Source organism: Sander lucioperca, chromosome 3, assembly GCF_008315115.2.
Source record: "Sander lucioperca isolate FBNREF2018 chromosome 3, SLUC_FBN_1.2, whole genome shotgun sequence".
In the NCBI taxonomy this organism is placed as follows: domain Eukaryota; kingdom Metazoa; phylum Chordata; class Actinopteri; order Perciformes; family Percidae; genus Sander; species Sander lucioperca.
The window spans coordinates 45,076,089-45,096,660 of record NC_050175.1 but is presented as its reverse complement, the minus strand read 5'-3'; the positions used below and the strand labels follow the sequence as shown (position 1 = coordinate 45,096,660).

The following is a 20,572-nucleotide window of genomic DNA, read 5'->3' as shown; positions in this document are numbered from 1 at the left end:
ATCAAGTACCATCACTGCAGCAGTGACACAGAGGAGCGGGAGGGAGTAGCTGGAATGTGAAAAGACACATGGAGATTACACAGAACACTGGCTCATTTTTTGTTTTTAATTACTACTTTATTGGAATTCTGATGGGAATTGCAACATTACTCCGCAGTTTCTCCCACAGTGTCTGGTGTGGTTAGATGGCTGTTAGTGACTGCATTACAGCAAGTGCTTTGTTTTTATCTTCAGACAGTATGAAATATGATCACCATTAGCTGACATGATATGTCAGTCAATACTGCTCATTACTAATCAGCTCTTTAAAGATTTTCTCTCTTTTGTGGACATGTTTTGTGTCATTCAGTAAATTCAATTATTTTCGTCAAAGGGCGTGCCCTGACAGTACCTAGGTAAGGACTACTAGCCAGTCAGAAGCAGAGTATGAGGGCGTGCCATGCTAGCAGCTAGGTGAGCATTATAACATGTGTTCCAAAGTGACCACATTTGTCTCTGAAGTAAAGGCTGGACTACAATAGAGCTGTTTGGAGCAGTTTGTGAACAGTGTTTTCTGTTGGAGATGGTAAGTCCCTTTGGGGGGGACTTTGGGCTTTTTCACTTTGTAAACCTATAACGTGCACAAAAAAGATATATAACACAATAAAGGAAAGGGAAAAAGCCAAAAAGCATAATATGAGCACTTGGCAGTTGAATCCACAGCAGCTGCTGTTACGATCTCAAACTCTTTGGTAAGATGCTCTCTGAATATTTGATACTGAGCGATTTGACCATTTGCTAAAACCCTCCCCCAAACAGCCAATCATAGCTTAGCAACTGTAACAAGGCACGCTTGGCCTGTCAAGCTTTGGATTTCTCCACATGCCAGAGTGGTGTGCATGGGGCTGGTGGAAGAGCGACCCTCTGCATCTAGAGAGAGCTTGAAGGGTGCTGTCTTTTATTAATCACTTGAAAAAACACACAAGCAAAGACATGCACGTAACAGGAACTTATTATCTGAGATGGCTTTACGTTTCAAGTGCATATTTAAGACCCTTGTATAGAGCTTTTACTTTAAAACAAGTCAATCGAAGATGAAGTTTTCAACCAACATTTATTTATTTATTATTACCAACAAATATTTATTTATTTATTAGTTTATTAGTTACGTTAACTACAGCTGATAATATCTTATTTCTTATATCATTTCAGTTCGCAAAATCTAAAAATGAGAAGGCTGCTTTTGTTTACCCATTGTCAATCATTACTTACAGTTTAGAATGATACAGTAACTCTGCCACTGTCATCACTGTAAATTGCATTATGTATATATATATATATATATATATATATATATATATATATATATATATATACATGCAAGATTGGGAAACTTCACAAGCGTAGCAACAGTAACTACAAGGAGTGGGGCTTATCAATCAGTTATTTGCCTTTTTATTTGAGATTAAGTTTTTTGTGGACCGTGCCACCTGTTTCCCCCGCCTAGTGTGTGTGTGTGTGTGTGTGTGTGTGTGTGTGTGTGTGTGTGTGTGTGTGTGTGTGTGTGTGTGGGTGGGTGGGTGGTGAGAGAGTATTTAGATAGTGTTTCAGGAAGTGCATATTTGTGTTGGAGTGTGTGTGTGTGTGTGTGTGTGTGTGTATAATTGTGTGTCTGAAGCTTCCTTATCTAAAGGCAGAGGTGGGTCAGGGCCACGTCCAGTTCAGCCCTCTCTACATCTCTTCCTGCTCCTTCACACTCACACACAGAGCTGATACAGCCACTGCCAGACATGGAAAGATGAAGATGAGACACAGTGAGGGAAAAATAATATTCAGAGTTCTTTTTACAGCTCTACATCTTCAAAAGAAAAATAATAAAGGTGTAAATAACAGGCAATTAATATACATCACTTTAATAATCCTCCGGGCGAAATGAGTTGTTAGAAAGAAGCCACCACAACAAACAGGCCACATACAGTGAGTAGGTAGAAAAAGGACTGAGCATAGGATCCCAAAATATATATATACTTTTTAAAATTTTAAAATGATATATAAATATAAATTTATGAATCAAAATTGAGTTTAAAAAATGTACAAGTTGGAATAAAAAGCTATACACAGTATTACATAATGACATATATGCAAGACTGACCCCCAACATAAATTGACAAGCAGTAGCTAAAATGACGTGTGCAGTGAAGTATGTATAAACATATAGTATATAGTATAATGGGAAAGTATAGCAATAATTATAGGATTACAGGATACACAGAGATAAATAGGAATGAAATAGAATATATAGGGTGACATAACATATATTGCAGTGTATAATGTTATAGCTCTGCATTGTTTAATAATGACAGAATAATAATATCTGTAATAACAATCATGATAATAATGGACATTAGAGTGACTGCAACAACTGCTGGAGCAACAGCACCACATAGCAGCCTGTCTCTACAGATGTGTTTGAAATTTGACATATTAGAGATGAAACGGGTTTTTGAAGGTTTGAGCTCCTTGGGCCAGGTGCCTGAGGGCCAAACAAACACAGGGGTTCCACCTCCTGTCCGGCCAGTGGATAAATTATAAAGACATCAGGGGCCCTATTTTAACGTAAGTAGCTTTGTGGGCAGATCTCAGGCGCTGTTGCTATTATACCGGCGGGATAAATGACTCTTGCGCCCGACGCAAATCTAAGAAGGGGTTGGTCTGAAGTAGCTATATTACTCATAGGTGTGGTTTGGGCGTAACGTGCAATAAACCAATCAGAGCGTTATCTCACATTCCCTTTAAAAGCAGGCGCGCTTGTTCCATGGCGGATTGCTATTATAATGGTGGATTTGCTAGGCACACGCTCTTAACACATCCATGGGCGCACGCCAGGAGCTGTTGACAGCCGAGGAGACCGACGTTTGCTATTGGTTTTTCTTTTTGTCAAAATGTAAATAAAGAAATGTCACAAAAACATACTTTCCGATGTTTTGGGCTCACTCTCACTGAATCACGAGGTTATGAATGCATGGTGATATTTTTCCAATGTAGTCTAACATTAGACCGAGATTACCTCACTATAGACGATGCAGCTCTTCTGTCTCTCCTCTCCCGTGCTGCTGCTGCTGGGGCATTTGGGTTAAGTGGCATCGGCACATGCAGTTCAACATCACATCTCCTTAAGTCCTCTAATATTTCCTCATTTATGTCATCAACACATCCATGATTCATGGAAATGTGTAAAACAAGGTCATATTTTTCCTTGTATTTATGTATGGTTTGCAAAAATGGGAACTGCTGGGTCCGTGAGATGAGAGAAGCAAAGTGTATGCGCGGTGTGCACACTCTACATTACGGCCAAGCATGCGCCCTTAAAATAGCATCTGAATAACGCACCACTGACTTTAGACCAGGTTTTTCCTGGTCTGTAGATTTTGTGTAGGGGGCGGGAGAGCCTCCAGTTGAGAAAGATCAGTCTCCGGGCTAGCAGAGATTACTTCATTAAATTTTAAAGATATATTTTCATGAATATGTTTTCTAACCCTAAGAAAAAGCAACGGGTTGCATCTTAAACAGAAACGACCAGTACTATATCTTTTACATTTAACATACTATTTTATTTTAGTGCATTTATTGGCACTGAACGACTTACGGATCTCCTGCAGTTTTCTTTTTTACTCCTGTCAGAAGAACTTAATACACTTCTGATATAAAACCTTAAACAAAGAGGTGCTACTTTAACGAAGGCCATATATTTAAAGGTCCCATGACATGGTGCTCTTTGGATGCTTTTATATAGACCTTAGTGGTCCCCTAATACTGTATCTGAAGTCTCTTTTATATAGACCTTAGTGGTCCCCTAATACTGTATCTGAAGTCTCTTTTATATAGACCTTAGTGGTCCCCTAATACTGTATCTGAAGTCTCTTTTATATAGGCCTTAGTGGTCCCCTAATACTGTATCTGAAGTCTCTTTTATATAGACCTTAGTGGTCCCCTAATACTGTATCTGAAGTCTCTTTTATATAGACCTTAGTGGTCCCCTAATACTGTATCTGAAGTCTCTTTTATATAGGCCTTAGTGGTCCCCTAATACTGTATCTGAAGTCTCTTTTATATAGACCTTAGTGGTCCCCTAATACTGTATCTGAAGTCTCTTTTATATAGGCCTTAGTGGTCCCCTAATACTGTATCTGAAGTCTCTTTTATATAGGCCTTAGTGGTCCCCTAATACTGTATCTGAAGTCTCTTTTATATAGACCTTAGTGGTCCCCTAATACTGTATCTGAAGTCTCTTTTATATAGACCTTAGTGGTCCCCTAATACTGTATCTGAAGTCTCTTTTATATAGACCTTAGTGGTCCACTAATACTGTATCTGAAGTCTCTTTTATATAGGCCTTAGTGGTTCCCTAATACTGTATCTGAAGTCTCTTTTATATAGGCCTTAGTGGTCCACTAATACTGATAGATAGTACTTGTGTCAAAGTCATGATGAGGTTTGATATCACCAACTGGGCTGGTGTGTTGATAATATCCATTCCTCTTTTCAGTGGGTGATTTCAAAAGAGAAGCACAGGTCCTTTTGTGTGCCTTTAATTACATGCAGTCATGTAGTTGTGTAGACAAGTGCAGGCTACTCAGGCAGTGGGGAAGGAGAATAAATCAAGGAAGATCTGGGAGACCCTTTGTAATTTGTTTTCATTGGACAGCGGCAACATCTTGTTTGAGCAAGACATACGCATACAGCAAACAAGCCCTTTGTCTGTGTGTGTGTGTGTGTGTGTGTGTGTGTGTGTGTGTGTGTGTGTTTGTGTGTGTGTGTGTGTGTGTGTGTGGTTTGTGTGTGGTAGAGAAGGACTGAAAGAGGTGAGTTTGTTTTTATGGCTTTTAAGGAGTGGATGAGTAAATACGGATTACCAAGTAGCATTTTGCATTGTGAAAGATGGGCGTGAACTTGAGAACTGCACACACAGACGCTCACTGAGCTACATGCATGGTGAGCACACATGCACACTCAGACACACAACCTTTCACATTCCCCTCCCCACCGCGGGGAGTGTGTCCATGTGTGGGCGTATCTAGTATCCCAGACGACCCGATGTGCAAGTGCTTGCATGTGTGTGCATGCGTGTGATATTAGGTTTCTACACAACAGGTGGGATAGACTTTGCGTCATCTGTGATTGGGTCAGATATCACGTTTTCTCCCTCACGTCTGTCATTAACACCGCCCAGGCCTCCCAGTTACATACTCCCAGAAAATTCAGGTCTGAAAACTGATGTTCTCTCTGCCTTCTTGTGGTTTCTAGTGCTTCAGACTGAGCATTGCTCCCAGCTGTAAAAAAAAAAAAGACACAAATTGCCCATGCATTATGCTCATACAACACTGTTTCCATCATTTCTATTTCCATTTTCCATAATTCCCTTCTTGATGATGTAAAAAGTGTCTTGTTTCTGAGATGGTATCGTGTCTGTGTAGAGTAAGCTGTCGGGGATTAAAGGCTTATTGTGGACACATTCTGTCTTCGCGTAAATCTCGACTTCAGTAATATAAAATCTAATGAGCTTTAATTCAAGGTAGTCAGCATCACATGATATGAATAGATGATATTTGTAACCGTTTCCTTTCTGTTGTTCTTCCTGTCTCCAGGCATGGCTGAGGATGTACGGTTACCTGCCCCAGGCCAGCAGACAAATGTCCACCATGCGATCAGCTCAGATTCTGTCCAATGCAATCAGCGACATGCAGCGGTTCTACAGCCTGGAGGTCACTGGACAGATGGACCCTCAAACCATCAGGTTAGCAGGGATTAACTACACTGTTGTTTGATTTAGACCTACGCCCAATTATAGCTCAGCGATTTGGAGAAAATCCAATATCACTTCAGTTTATATATCAATTTTTTTGAACAAATACATAGATATCGATATTGCGGCGATATTGTAGGGTTGGTGCTTTCACAAAATATTAACACAATGAGATCACAAATAATGTGAATAAAATGACTAAATGGGTAAAGGCAAATAATAAAACAGCCAGTAAGTCTGGTAAGTTCAGAAAATGATATCACTTTACTGTAATGTAGCCTTTAAAACCAAGAAAAGACAACATTTGTGTCATATCACGATATTACGATGTCCAAAATTTAAGACAATATCTAGTCTCATATATCAATGTTGATATAATATGCATACTGTATATTGCCCAGCCCTACAGCCACTCATAAAGAAAATGTGGACCAGCCCACAAAACACTGTCCTGCAACTCATTTTGGGGCCCGACCTTTACTTAATTTGATAATTTGATATATTATAAAAACATTTTTTGTTTAATAGGATGGTTTGGATAAGAATTTGGAAATACTGACTTTAAACCAGGACAGGATTTGCCGGTCAAATCCTAGCAGCTCACAGGTACACATCAATTAAACAACAAAGCAGGACACAGACATCAAGAGGAGAAAGTAGGAGCTTTAAAGGTCCCATGACATGGTGCTCTTTGGATGCTTTTATATAGACCTTAGTGGTCCCCTAATACTGTATCTGAAGTCTCTTTTATATAGACCTTAGTGGTCCCCTAATACTGTATCTGAAGTCTCTTTTATATAGACCTTAGTGGTCCCCTAATACTGTATCTGAAGTCTCTTTTATATAGACCTTAGTGGTCCCCTAATACTGTATCTGAAGTCTCTTTCCCGAAATTCAGCCTTGGTGCAGAATTACAGCCACTAGAACCAGTCCCACAATGAGCTTTCCTTAGTATGTGCCATTTCTGTGTCTGTAGCTATTGAGGAGGAGAGGGGGGGGGGGCAAGGTAGAGGGTGGGGGTGTGGCCTTGACCAACTGCTACTTTGCTCGTTTGAAAGCCATGATGTCTCTCTTGTTCTCATAGGCGGGCCATGGGACCTTTAAAGGTGCACTATGCGCTCCTGCATGGTTTCAGCGTGATTTCATTTTTGTTTCAAATCGTAGGCATCTCTCCTTGATGCGCTAGCTGCCTGCCCCCTGAACACACCGTGAAAAAGTCTCAGGAGACAACACAGGGGTCGTAAACGTCAAACACTAGAGGCACAGGATAGGCACCGAAATACAACAAACCACGTTCCAGCCAATCACCGACAAGATGGTTGGGGGAGGGGGTGGGGGTTAGTGACAGTTAGTCAGTTAGTCGAGACAGTTACAGAAACATGGGGGAGTTTGTTTAATTTACTTGGAACGTCAACAGAAGTGACGTCATGCAGGAACTCATAGTGCACCTTTAACATCATGCTCCCCTTCATCTCTTCTCTTGGGTGCTTCTTTCCTTTCAATACACATGCACGCACACACACACACACACACACACACACACACACACACACACACAAATATATCTTGCCTGCTCCTGACTTCTTTCAACTCCGTCAGTGCCATGAAGAGACCCCGCTGCGGTGTGCCTGACAAGTTCGGAGGCCAGATCAAAACCAACGTACGGCGGAAACGCTACGCCCTCACGGGACATAAATGGAACAAGAGCCACCTCACTTACAGGTAACTAAAACACGTTCCGTTTGTCAAGAAAATCCATCCTGCCACGCAGTACATGCACAAAGTCTTACTAGTTGTAGGTGGCTTCTGTAAAACGTTACATATTCAAGTTAGGATTCAGTCATTTCTTTGGTTGCTTGTGAATCCACAAAGGGGTATGTTATGGAACATGTGGGACTGGCTTTTGTAAGATTTTTTTTCCTTCTTCCCCTCTTTGTTCTCATAGCATCCAAAACTACACTCCCAAGATTGGAGAGTATAACTCATTCGAAGCCATCCGTCGGGCGTTCAAAGTCTGGCAGAGTGTGACCCCATTGACGTTTGACGAAATTCCCTACCAGGAGATCAAATATGGACGCCGCAAGGAGCCCGACATTATGATCTTCTTCGCTTCGGGTTTTCATGGAGACAGCTCTCCTTTTGATGGGGAGGGAGGCTTCCTAGCCCATGCCTACTTCCCTGGACCTGGAATGGGTGGGGACACACACTTTGACTCCGATGAACCATGGACCATAGGAAACCACAACATACAAGGTAAGCGGTTACTGTCGGTATAATTCGGAATGTCTAGCGTATTGTGCATTTTAGGGAAAATGGACATTTTCCTTAGTGAAAACCAAATGCTACAAAGAAAAAATATAGAAAGCATAAATATCAACTGGAAAGAAATGATGGTCCAAACATACTAGTCTACACCAAACACCAACAGGTTTTTAGGTGGCTTCAGGTGGGCTGATGTGGCTGCACAAGTTGAGTTGGTGTGTAGAATGTCTGTGTTTTACAGCATGCTGTGTTACAAGCCTTTATCTTGAGAGCAGAGGGAGTTATTACTTCACTTTTAGGTAGGAGTGAGGATTGAGGGGTTATTAGGCCCTTGATCATTTCAGCCGATGAGCAGTTTGCAGCACTGTAGTCATTTCATGTTGTGTAGGTTGTAATGGATCAGTATAATAGATTGCAAACAGCTGTCCCCATAGCTTTCCTCCACGCCTAACTAGAGTTGGCATGGCTTAGCTAGCTACATCATCTCTCATTTAGCAGGCTCCGTTACTCCATTTACCTCTGTAAAAGTTCAAAGTCGACACTTGGTGACATCACACATTGTACAGTCTTTGCCCCAACTGCACCTCCTTATGGTTCTCATATGTTGCTAAGAACTTGTACTGACATACACTAATCCATCTGTAGAAGCTGAACCAGGCATACACACATGACAGATAATTTGTGATTTTGAGAACTTCCGTTTGCTGAAATGATTGCCACAACCAATCAGTGCCAAATGCTTAACCTTTACACTTTCCTTAAGATGAACCCTAAACCCAGTTACAACTCTTAACATCAATGTCTAGCACTAAACTAATTATATGCAAAAGTGAGGATTAAGAAAATATCTTCATTTTTAAGAATCTTTAAGAAGTCTTTAGAGTGCCTCTTCATGCTGTGCACCCATTAACCCTGCTGACTAGAGAGGGATTTTCTTTGCAACAATGGGCTTCCTTGCCCTGTTATCTACATACACACAGTAGACACAGACAGCTAAACTGTGTGTGTGTGTGTGTGTGTGTGTGTGTGTGTGTGTGTGTGTGTGTGTGTGTGTGTGTGTGTGTGTATCTGTGTGATCAGCTGTGTGTGGGATGTGTAGCAGGACAGATCACAGAGACGGTGGAATGCCCAGTAAGTGGGAGTGTGTTCCACTTGGGGGAGATCTTTAGACTGCTCCCTTTGTTGCACCACGCTACTCACACAGCTCAAAAGCAAAGGAGGACCAAATTACAATCTTTTCTGACTTTAGGTAGACACACATCTAATTAGTCGAACTTTTCACAGATGTTGTCTTCATTTAACTCCACATTTGTTACTGCCTTCCAATCGCACTGTTGCTGAAATGTATCCCCTACCCTTTGTGGAATTTGAATTGTTTCTTTTTTTTTTTGCATTGATCCATCAATTGGCTGATGGAGTGATAGTGTACAATACAGTCAAGATTATCTTTTCAACAACAGTATGACTTAATCCAGTTCAATGTTTCAGGCAGATGCAGGCAATAAAGTATTCTGATTCTGATTAGCAATCAAAATGCCAAAGGTTCTATGGTTCCAGCTTGTCAAATATAAAGATTTTAATTATCTTTAGGTTTTACACTGGTTGTTGAATGAAACAAACTATCTAAAAATATCAATATAAAATATCCAGAAACTTATAACAGGCATTTATTTGACTAAGTCTTCTGGTAGCTGTGCCAAGAGAAATCTCAATCATTCCCAATCTAGCAGAGACGGAGAGCGTAGGTATATGTAAGGAGATAACATAGACACAGGCTAATTATTGATCACTAAAATGATAGTTAACATTAGTAATTAAACTTAAACAGCTAATGTAAGTCCAAACTGCCTGTGAGCTTCTCCTGTACTATACGGTAATTCCTCTACTGTGAGACAGTAAGTCGTATGGTTATGACACAATCGTTAGCCTAGTTTTACAAAAACGTCTTCTACGGAGCCATAACTTGAGGTACAAGGTAATGGAGCCTTTTATACATTGTCGTGTTTCTATAATATAATAATAATATAATATAATAATAAACAATGGACAAATAGAGTCTTTAAACGCTTCAGATGTAAAGTTATTCTCTGTCAAAGTGACGTCAGAATGAATGGCAGTCAATGGAATGCTAACGGGGGGTGATGGCTTGTTAGCATCAAAATGGCGCCATAGGAGCTACGCATTCTGGGGAGAAGCTTACCCCCTTGACAGAAACAGACTTTAGCTTAGGGATCAGTTAAACGTAAACAAATTATATGATGCAATGGACAGTAAAAGCACACATCCACCATCATCATTCATTGCATTTTGGTTTCTTTCCCTTTCCTTGACCTTAGTTTGATTTGTCAGTGAAGAACAATTCGGTGTGTACCTTGTGATGCACGATGTGATTAATCAGCCTCTCTGGCACAGATGCTCCGACAAAAACAGCGTTTACGCTTTGTCCAAATGACTTGCTGACACACACTCAAACACACCTTGGTCAGATGAAACGCTGCGGGCCAGTACCAGTAAAAGGTCAGACGCTTTTGTGGTTCTATGTGGTCAGATGAGAGTGATGTGAGTAAGTCACTGGGAAAAGGCAGAGCAAACTTGGAGAGTGCACTTTGGTTGTCAGGGTGCTGTTTCACAGGGAGAGTCCCCTTAGCTGCTGATGAATAAGCTGTGAGATGTGGTAAACAAGTGAACAAAGCTCCAGACTTAAAATAGTGCTTGAATGACAAAACGTGTGTGTGTGTGTGTGTGTGTGTGTCTGTGTGTGTGTGTGTGTGTGTGTACAGGGTAGTCAGAAATAGCAATAGTTGCAATGGCTGAACTTCTAACTTCGCCAAGGCTTTTGAAGTTTACTCTTGCTTTTCTGTCGAACTGAGTGGTTGTCACAGTTACCTCACAAAGGCCTCTTTATCTGCTCTCAATGCCCCCCCTCTCTCTCTCTCTCTCAGTTTTCATCTTCTGCTATCTCTAGCACTCTGTCGTGCCCTCTGCTGTTCTCTCCTTGAGTGTTAGCCACAGCTTAGTACACGATGAGGACATTCATGTGACTCTGAAATTATAGATGGTGGGGGAGATGAACTATGTGTGTGTGTGTGTCCTTGTGTGTGTGTGTGTGTGTGTGTGTGTGTGTGTGTGTGTGTGTGTGTGTGTGTGTGTGTGTGTGTGTGTTTGTGTGTGTTATACAAAGAGTAAATGAGGAGATGCACAAGGACAGGCATCCGGAGCATCTCCCCTTCCCTTCCATGCATAGCAGTGACATCACCATGTCCTAATCCCCCCAACAGCATGATGTCATTAGCACAAATCTGACCAATCAGCATGGGCCATCTGACCAGAGAAAATAGCTAGCAGGTTCAAAGTTCACAGAGAGCATGGCCGGGCAACAAAGAGGTATTGACTGAAGGGGAAGTACCCAAATGTGTGCTGGCTTCACTTCAGAGATGAACTTATAGCGATTTGTTGGTCAATTCTGAACAGGTTTTTTTTTTCCAAGGAAGTTGGTTCAGTGGTTTGTCACTGACTTGTCAGTGTGTAATCGCTGCTGTGGCAGTGGACACCGGCATCCTTTGATTGGTTAGAAATGTTAGAAATGTGTGTTGATTCACATCAGCAATCATTAGCATGCCTGTGTGTGATTTTATCTGTCAGATCTACAGAGAGATGTTTATTGACATCATAACTGGGAGAGAACAATGTTCACCGTTACACCGTAACACCGTTCTTATACATTGACTGCATGGATTTAGTAGGACTTTCTGCTCTTGGTGACCTGCAGCTTATGCAGTCCCATATGTGTTTTTCATAACACCACTCAATAGGGCTGGGACGATATGCTTTTGTCCCGATTCGATTATTTCATGGGTGCCGATTGCTTTTGTATTGCAATTTTCATTTATTGGGAGTCTAGAAGGATTTCCATTCGATAAATATGAGTATTGCGATTTTCTTTTTTTTCTTCTTAAATGAAAACAAAAGGCAAATACACTTCTAGAGACATTATATCATGAGACATTTCTAAAAACTAATTGTTTACTAAAAGGAATGCACGTCACATGTCAGTCAGTCAGTCTGACATTTATTTTATTTGTAAAGAAGAACATAACATGCATTTTCTGCATTTTCTGCTTCTGTTTTGCTGGAAACAGATATGATGTAATTGCCGTCGGCCGTACCGTATAAACAGGAAATACTTAGGTGAATAATTGGTAAAAAACCCTTGTGTTGTCTTCGGGTCAACTTTGACCCCTAGAAATATGGGTTTCTTTTTAACTACCTAATTTGGATTACCCAAAAAATAACACAGATGATTCCAAACAAGCCGCTTCGCAAGTACAACAAAAGATCGGATCTCTACTCTCGTTGAATTTTGGGTGTTAAATTTTTTAGCATTTGAAAAAAAAAACCTGAAATGTTTTGAAACAGTATCCTCACTGAACGTTGACCCTGTTTTTTATTGACCATGAATTCCAAAAATAAGTAATGTGTAAAAGCAGCAACACACCGGGCCGATAATCGGCCGTCAGACAGTCTGGCGAGGTCAGTGACTCGAGTCTGTTCGGTGTGTTCCGTGCCGTCGTCCGTTGGAGGAGCCGTCGGCCTTCATCTTGGCCGACCTGACATGCTCAGTCGGAGACAGGGCAGTCGGGACTCGCCCGGAAATGGAAAGCGGGATGAGCGTGACTAGAGTCTCTCAAAATCTGACGAAAATCTTTTAAACTGACCTTTGTCGATCTGAAATGAAGACAGATTCAGCAACTGCACGGCCTATTTCTCTCTTAAATGTTTTCAGAAACACGTTTCGGTGAACTATTTTAGTACAATATGAGATCGTAAACTGAATGAGTCGCCAGTAATGGCCGTTCGAAAAATCCAAATTCCGGAAGCAGCAGCCAGATCCACGTGACGTGTTCGTCCAATCAGCTGCCGGTTTTCATTTTTTTGGGCGACAATACAGATTAGCGCTGCCTGCTGTTATGGAGACGTATTACGTCTCGTCTCTTCGGTGTGTTCTGAGGCATTTTTATGACCAACTCGGGGAGACTGATCAGTCACACTGCCTTTTCTGCCAACGGTCGGCCGTCTGGTTGGTGTGTAACTGCCTTAAAACTAGTTATGAGTTGGTGTTGGTGGTGTTTATACATGGTAGTGAAAAGAAGCGTTAAACGCCAAAAAAGCGCCAAAAAACATTGAGTAAAGCGCCAAAAGTGTCGAAAAAAGAGACCAAAACGGCAGAAAAATGTTGATTTTCAGGTTTGACCGCGAGGACGATGCATGGTCGAATGAAAGACAACACAAGGGTTCATTTTTTTTTACCAACCCTACCACTCAAACTATCCCTTTCTAGAGATTACGTGTGAAAAAGTGCAATTTTTTTTTCTTCCCCTAACTTGTGTCTTTGCTTGATCCTTTCCACACAGGTAATGACCTCTTCCTGGTGGCAGTCCACGAGCTGGGCCACGCCCTTGGTTTGGAGCACTCCAACAACCCCATGGCCATCATGGCTCCCTTTTACCAATGGATGGAGACCGAGAACTTCCAGTTGCCTGACGACGACCGGCGGGGCATACAGCAGATCTATGGTAGGATGTTTTTGTTGGATGCCCGTCCTGGTGTCAAGTGTGTATAGTCCTTGCAGTGTGTTAAATCATGAGGACATGAACTGATGGTTTGCACTTTCTACTAGATTGAAACCTATACTGTATGCATTTTTTCCAACAACAAAATGACCAGTCCTTCAAAGGCAATTTTCCTTTCATTTTTATTTCTATAACCCAATCCCAATAGGTTGCCTTCATTTATTTGAAAATCCATTTCCAATTAGCATTTCAGAAACATAAAAGGAATAGAACGATATCTTGGGAAACGTCTTTTTTGCTAGATGATGAGAGGTAGATGAGAAAGTCGATAACACTCATTTGTGTGTAATATGAAGCTACAGCTGAGAGATGGTTAGCTTAGCATTAAGACTGGAAGCAAGGGTAAACAGCTAGCCTGGCTCTGCCCAAAGGTAACAATATCCACCCACCATCACCTCTAAAGCTCATTAATTAACACCTTTATTTCTCATTTTTTTAATGCGTATGATAATTAAATTAGAGTCTAAAACAACACGTTATGGTTATGGGCGGATATGTGCCGGACTAGTTCTTGTCCCGGAGCAGGAACTAGAAATTGTATGTGTGTACCACCGTGAGGTTGCCACGCAACTAGAGGATAAAACATGTTAAATAGTGAGTTTTAGAGGTGCGTGTAAGCAGATTTTTTTAAACTTTGTTTTTTCTAGGGCTGGGTGATATGGAGAAAATCAGATATCACGATATTCTTGACCAAATACATCAATATCCATATTGCGACGATATTGTAGGGTTGACTATTTGGTGCTTTCACAAAATCTTTTTTCCACTGAGATTTTAGATAAATAATCATCAATAATGTGATAAACAGTTTCAAGAAATTATAGAGAAAACCTTTTTTTTCTTCAGCAATTTAGTGACTATGTTTACATGTATGCCCAAAAATATGATGTTAAACCAAATCTGGAATTCTTCAAATGATATTCCCTCAAAGTGTTTCGCCACAGATTTTACGAGAAGATTGAGTTAGTATGAGGTTGTTATTATCAATTTAGACAATGTAATTGTATATCACGATTTCTCGATGTATGATTTCATCACGATATGATTCCATCGAAAGACGATAAATTATCATATTGAATTATTGCCCAGGCCTACTGTTTCCTCATGTTTCCACTCTTCATGCTAGGTTCAGCTAACCGTCTCCTCGCTGTATCCGTCTGTACTAACAGACGTACTGGATGTGTGAGAGTGGTATCAATTGTATCAGCTAAGTCCTGGCAAGACAGCAAACAAGTGTATTCTAATATCATTTTCTTTCCATTAATTTGAATTAGGCAGTTTAAAGCTTGACGCTTTAGTGTATTCTCTCTTCAGTCAGCCAGTCCTATATCTGGTCATTATGTATAATGTGATAAAATATGTATGTTTAACCACTCCCTGTTGGTCTGTCCCTGCAGGTCAAGCAGACAGCGGCCCCACCCAGGCCCTGCCCACCGTGACACCCCGTCGCCCAGAGCCCAGGCCACCTCAGACCCCGCCTCGGCACCCTGACCGCCCCAGGACCACTGAAAGACCAGATCACTATGGACCCAATATCTGTGAAGGGAACTTTGACACGGTGGCTATGCTCCGAGGAGAGATGTTTGTTTTCAAGGTAAGTGGATTGAGGATCAGGAAATAGGTGCCTCTTTTAACTAGCCTGATCTAAGTTATGACCATAAAACGTTAGAAGAGATATGTTTATCTTCACAGTGGTTTATGAAATGTCCTTGCTTGGAAATTCAGTCCGATTCCAGCAGTGGATCTGTCCTGACAAGTTAACTGTGTCAATAAATTAGTTATTCTTTTCTGTAGAATCAGTTGGTAACAAACGGCGTGTGCGCAGCCAAGACGAGGTCTGTTTTCCATCAGGTCCTTGTGGATTGTAAACCGACAGGGCCCGTGTTTTTATTAGCTGGAACACTGTTAAAAGGGCGGGGCGTGGTCAGGTGTTTGCCTTAAAAAGCCTCTGGACCCACACGAAACATTCATAAGGGCTGAAGCAGCGGTGAGCTATTAGCAGGATTTCTTCCTTTAAGAGATATGGTTTAGAAAACTGTTTTCCAGTACGGGTCATTTCGCTGTTGACTGCAGTTGCTGTCAGCTGGGTTGTATTATTTATTTTATATATATATATATATATATATATATTATGCAACTCAGCCCTGTGGTCATGTATTTTTATACATCTGCTAAGTGGAGGTGATGGTTTCTGGTAGGGCTGCTTGATATGAGGAAAATATGCGATAAGATTGTTGAAGTATCGCAATAAGAAAATTACTTACGATAAATAAACAGATATTAAAGTGTACTCTGTTCGGCCTTACAGCTTACAGTATTCTGCTAAAATACAACAATTTGCCTGTTGAATAAAAAAAAAAAAACGGAAACAAAATTACGACATTCTTTTATTGAACAAATTGAACATAAATTGCACCACTAAAAAAAGGATGTCAGTTACATTTAAGAGTGCAGTTTTCTACTGATATTTTCTGTAAACTAACTAAAAAATCTCTGTGGCATTCGCGATATGTCGCAGCCTTTTGCTATGTTTTTATTGCGCAAGTTGAAATGGCGATGACGATAAAAAAAACAAAACAATATGCTGTATTGTGCAGCCCTAGTTCCTGGTCAGTGTCGATGATGCAAGATATTTCTGTGGTCATTCTCAAAGTTAAATTAACTGAAATTTCAGCAGCAAATAGGGCTCCATATGACATGTTCTCTCACCTCCAGGATTTGTTCAGTGATGCTCTATACTTAGTGCAGCTCTACAGAGATAAGTATTGATGTGTGTCAGTGGGAGAGGTCAGAGGAGGTGTCCAGTGTTGGCAGCGTTGAACACTGAAGAGGTTTGCAGATATTAGACGGAGCTGGACAGAGAGCGGCCAGGCTTTACAGTACAGGAGCCTCAGCTTCACTTCCAGAAATGTTGTCATGATATCTGAAATGTTGACATTAAACAGGGAACCGCAGCACTAGGGATTTCAAACAGCTGACGTTACCTAACTGTATTAAACTATCGGCCACATCTTAAACCGGATCCCAGTAAACCCTTTGATATGCCTGTGCCAAGGGTGAAATATAAAAGTAGTTTGAGCTGATAAAATAACTGATGCAGGTGTTTCTATTTGCATTATAGACACATTCCACATTCCATAAAACTGTACAACAATTCACAGCTGTGTGTGAGATCTCATTACCTCACACATTACAATATTGCACTATTATGCTACTTGCACACTGGTTACTTCATATTTAATATTATACATCATTTGATTTTGTCATATATACTATGGATGTAGGTTGTACCTTTTATTCTACACTTGTTTATACATGTAAAAAAAAAGTTTAATTCCTCTAAGTATATTTTTCAGTAGTTGTTCTGGCATTTTTATCTTTGCTGTCTTATTATATTTTATTTATTTCACATCTTATTTTGTATCTTATTTATTATTCTGTATGTGTGTGAGTGAGGATGTGTGTATGTCCAAGTAACTTGCTGCTTATAACTGAGTAATTTCCCAATTTGGGATTAATAAAGTCCATCCATCCATCCATCCATCTATCCATCCATCTATCCATCTATCTGTGAGTTTCTATTTGCATTATTAGTGTCGAAGAGTAGAATATGACAGAGCCCTGTCACTCGGACACCCAGAGAGCAGTCTATGAATATCTCATATCTCAGACTCTAAGTGTTTTTGACACTGACCAGTAGTTTTAGACTTGGCGTACAGCTGCCTGCACATGGTCAAACAGTTATATCTGTGCTCTTGGGTTTCATCTCAGTCAGTAATGTTGATGCTCTTGGGTTTCATCCACAGTCATGAAGCTAGTCTGGATGGCATTAATTAGTGTCCAAAATTAACTTTTTCCTTGCCCACCAGTGCTTCTTAAACTATGACCTGATCAGAGGGAATGCGGACCAAAAGCAATTAATTTATTTTGAGTGATTGGTTCAATATTGTGAATATAATGGAACAACTACCTACCAAGTGCCAACAGTAAAATTCATCATTCGTAGATAATTCAAATGGATTGTAGTTTTGTTTGTTAGTTTAGTTTATGTTTCGTTTCAGCTACAGCCCCTCTCATTAAAGTTAATACCACAGACGCACAAAAGGAAAATAGGTCTATTTGAATTCAGATCGCCACAATTATGTGCATTGATTAAATTCTTTTGCCCTCTCTGCCTGTAGCAAGTAGCCTACATTTCAATAAAAATAGTATGAATCTACATCCCTTGATGATGTTATTTTTTATATAGCCTGCCTATTAATCTGGTTCGAATCCGAAAACGCTCCAAGTTTGCAAACTCATCAAGTGATTGGGACCAGAGCAAACGAACGGTTGTGAAAACACCGTTATTGTCATGTAGCGCTTGACTTGGGATTGGTGTTCATTTCGAATTGTGGTCATGTAAATTTGAAATTGATGCCTCCACTGTTCAGAAACTGTAGTTATTAATAGTAGACAATGCTCTTCTCTGCTATGACTCTGCATAGGCAAACTGACTTACTTAATGTACTGTGTGGGTGGGAGTAAACTGTAGCACATCAGTGCCACTCTCTCTTCTCCACAAAGTCCTGTCCATCAAAAGAAAGAAAGAAAGAAAGGGGCTGTCATTTTCTTTTATTCACTTTTAGTAAATCTTCCCAGCAGAGGGCTTGACATAAAGACAGCGAGCAGAGCACACGGAGCTGCTTTCAATATTGAAACTCCCACAGTGAGATCTGGTCTGTTCTGCCGAGGACTAATATGGTCAACTCAGTCTTAATCTGGTCAATGGAAAGAGCTGTCAGACCACACAAATCGAAGAGCACGCAGTGTGTTCAGTTCGGCCCTGTTCTGTTTCTCTCAGCTCTCGCCAACCCATCTCCATTCTGTTCCATTCCATACCATGCCGCGCCGTATTGTCTGCCAGCGTGTCCTGCGTGAAGGACAAACCTACGTGTGCTTGCCAGAAAGAAGCAGCACTGAGCATTTTACCGTTACATTATCCAGGACAAGCAGGGCTACTGACTCACCACTTATGAATGAGTCGGAGCGCTTCTGCTGTAAATCTGTCTGCTGCCTTGTGTGCACAGCATGTAAAGTAGGTATGATATTCTGTGCTTGGGTTCAAATGTGCTACTAGTGATTTCCCTTGATTTGTGCCGCTGGCTTGATAATGAAAACACTCTAACCGTGACTTTGTCTTGTATCAGGCTGTGATCAACAGAGAGAGTGCAATTAGGGGGTGCAATGAAGCCACCAGAGCAGAGACCGACTATTATTAGCCGGCCAGTCTTCCGCTATTGTTAGTTTATTGTACGTTCTGGTCTAGTTATCCGGCAGACCCCACTTTGCTTGGCACGATGACCATCAAGCATTACTACAGCGCTGCCGGACCACAGTGGGTCAAATAGCTCAAACCATTTGACGGATAAAAAAGAGAGCAGCTCCTGTGCCTTGTCTAATCTTTATACTCTGTGCTCTGTTGTTTGACCTTGTAACCTGTTCTGCTCTGTGCTTTGTTTTGTTGCTAATCGTTTTGCTTCTGTGCTGTCTTGTTCTGCTCTGCTTGTGTTCTCTCTTTCTTCCAACATCGCAGGGTTTTTCCTGACTCAGAATGGGCCTTTGGGGGGTGGGGGTTGTGGGGGGACTACGCACAACAGGAAGCATGATGGGTCCGCGTACAGTAAAGGCAATTCTGTTACCTTATTTGACAGAAATCTATGCATATACCTGTAATTTCTGTTAATTTGATAAACAAAAATGTATATTATGCTTGAGTAAAGTAAACCCCAATTAACAAAACTGGTTAAAATATGAATACTTAAAGGTGCCCTGCCACACAAAACCGTTTTTACTTGTATATTTTGGAAATATGTTAGGTCCATATGTGTTTGTGTTATGTGGTGAATGTGAAAATGAACTGCTACCTCCTCTGTCAGCTCTAGCCACTGAAAAGAAATAAGGGGAGAAATCAGGCCAATTACAAAGCTGGTCAGTCTGACGTGGTGTTGCCTGAGCTCATTACTATTCATGAGCTCGCCCAGTTGCGCTGGGTAAAGGATGCTGATAGCCAGGCTCTCATTGGCTAACTGTTAGCCAATCAGAGTCAAGCAGCTTAGCTCGTTGAATATTAATGAGAACGGGCACAAGTCGAGCTGAGTCTTCCTGCAGGCTTTCTATACCACGCTAGACTGGCTTGAAACAAGGTAACCAAGGCATTGTTTCCACAAAGAAATGTTACAGAGTCCATGGTAGAACTTCAGACATTACCACAAAGTAATGAAATATGTGTGGCAGGGCACCTTTAAATAAATCACCGGGAGTCCGGTACATGTATGTCGCACGGACCGCTACAAGAAATCATTCCATAAAACTGTACAACAATTCACAGCTGTGTGTGAGATCTCATTACCTCACACATTACAATATTGCACTATTATGCTACTTGCACACTGGTTACTTCATGTTTAATATTATACATCATTTGATTTTGTCATATATACTATGGATGTAGGTTGTACATTTTATTCTACACTTGTTTATACATGTAAAAAAAAAAGTTTCATTCCTCTAAGTATATTTTTCAGTAGTTGTTCTGCCATTTTTATCTTTGCTGTCTTATTTTATTTCATCTTATTTTTTTTTTAATCTTATTTATTATTCTGTATGTGTGTGAGTGAGTATGTGTGTATGTCCAAGTAACTTGCTGCTTATAACAAAGTAATTTCCCAATTTGGGATTAATAAAGTCCATCCATCTATCTATCCATCCATCCATCCATCCATCCATCCATCCATCTATCCATCCATCCATCTATCCTCCATCTATCTGTCCATCCATCCATCCATCCATCCATCCATCCATCTATCCATCCATCCATCTATCCATCCATCCATCTATCCATCTATCCATCCATCCA

The 20,572-nt window shown here is 40.8% G+C and overlaps 1 protein-coding gene across 1 annotated transcript in view; it reads left to right on the top strand.

The window, feature by feature from the left end:
* mmp15b (matrix metallopeptidase 15b) overlaps window positions 1-20,572 on the top strand; it is a 35,832-nt gene that overhangs the window by 7,143 nt on the left and 8,117 nt on the right. Inside the window, exons 2-6 of the mRNA XM_031290686.2 lie at window positions 5,625-5,773; window positions 7,382-7,504; window positions 7,728-8,035; window positions 13,456-13,617; window positions 15,072-15,268. Of these exons, the coding sequence (XP_031146546.1) occupies window positions 5,625-5,773; window positions 7,382-7,504; window positions 7,728-8,035; window positions 13,456-13,617; window positions 15,072-15,268 (939 nt within the window). The remainder of the gene's footprint in view (window positions 1-5,624; window positions 5,774-7,381; window positions 7,505-7,727; window positions 8,036-13,455; window positions 13,618-15,071; window positions 15,269-20,572) is intronic.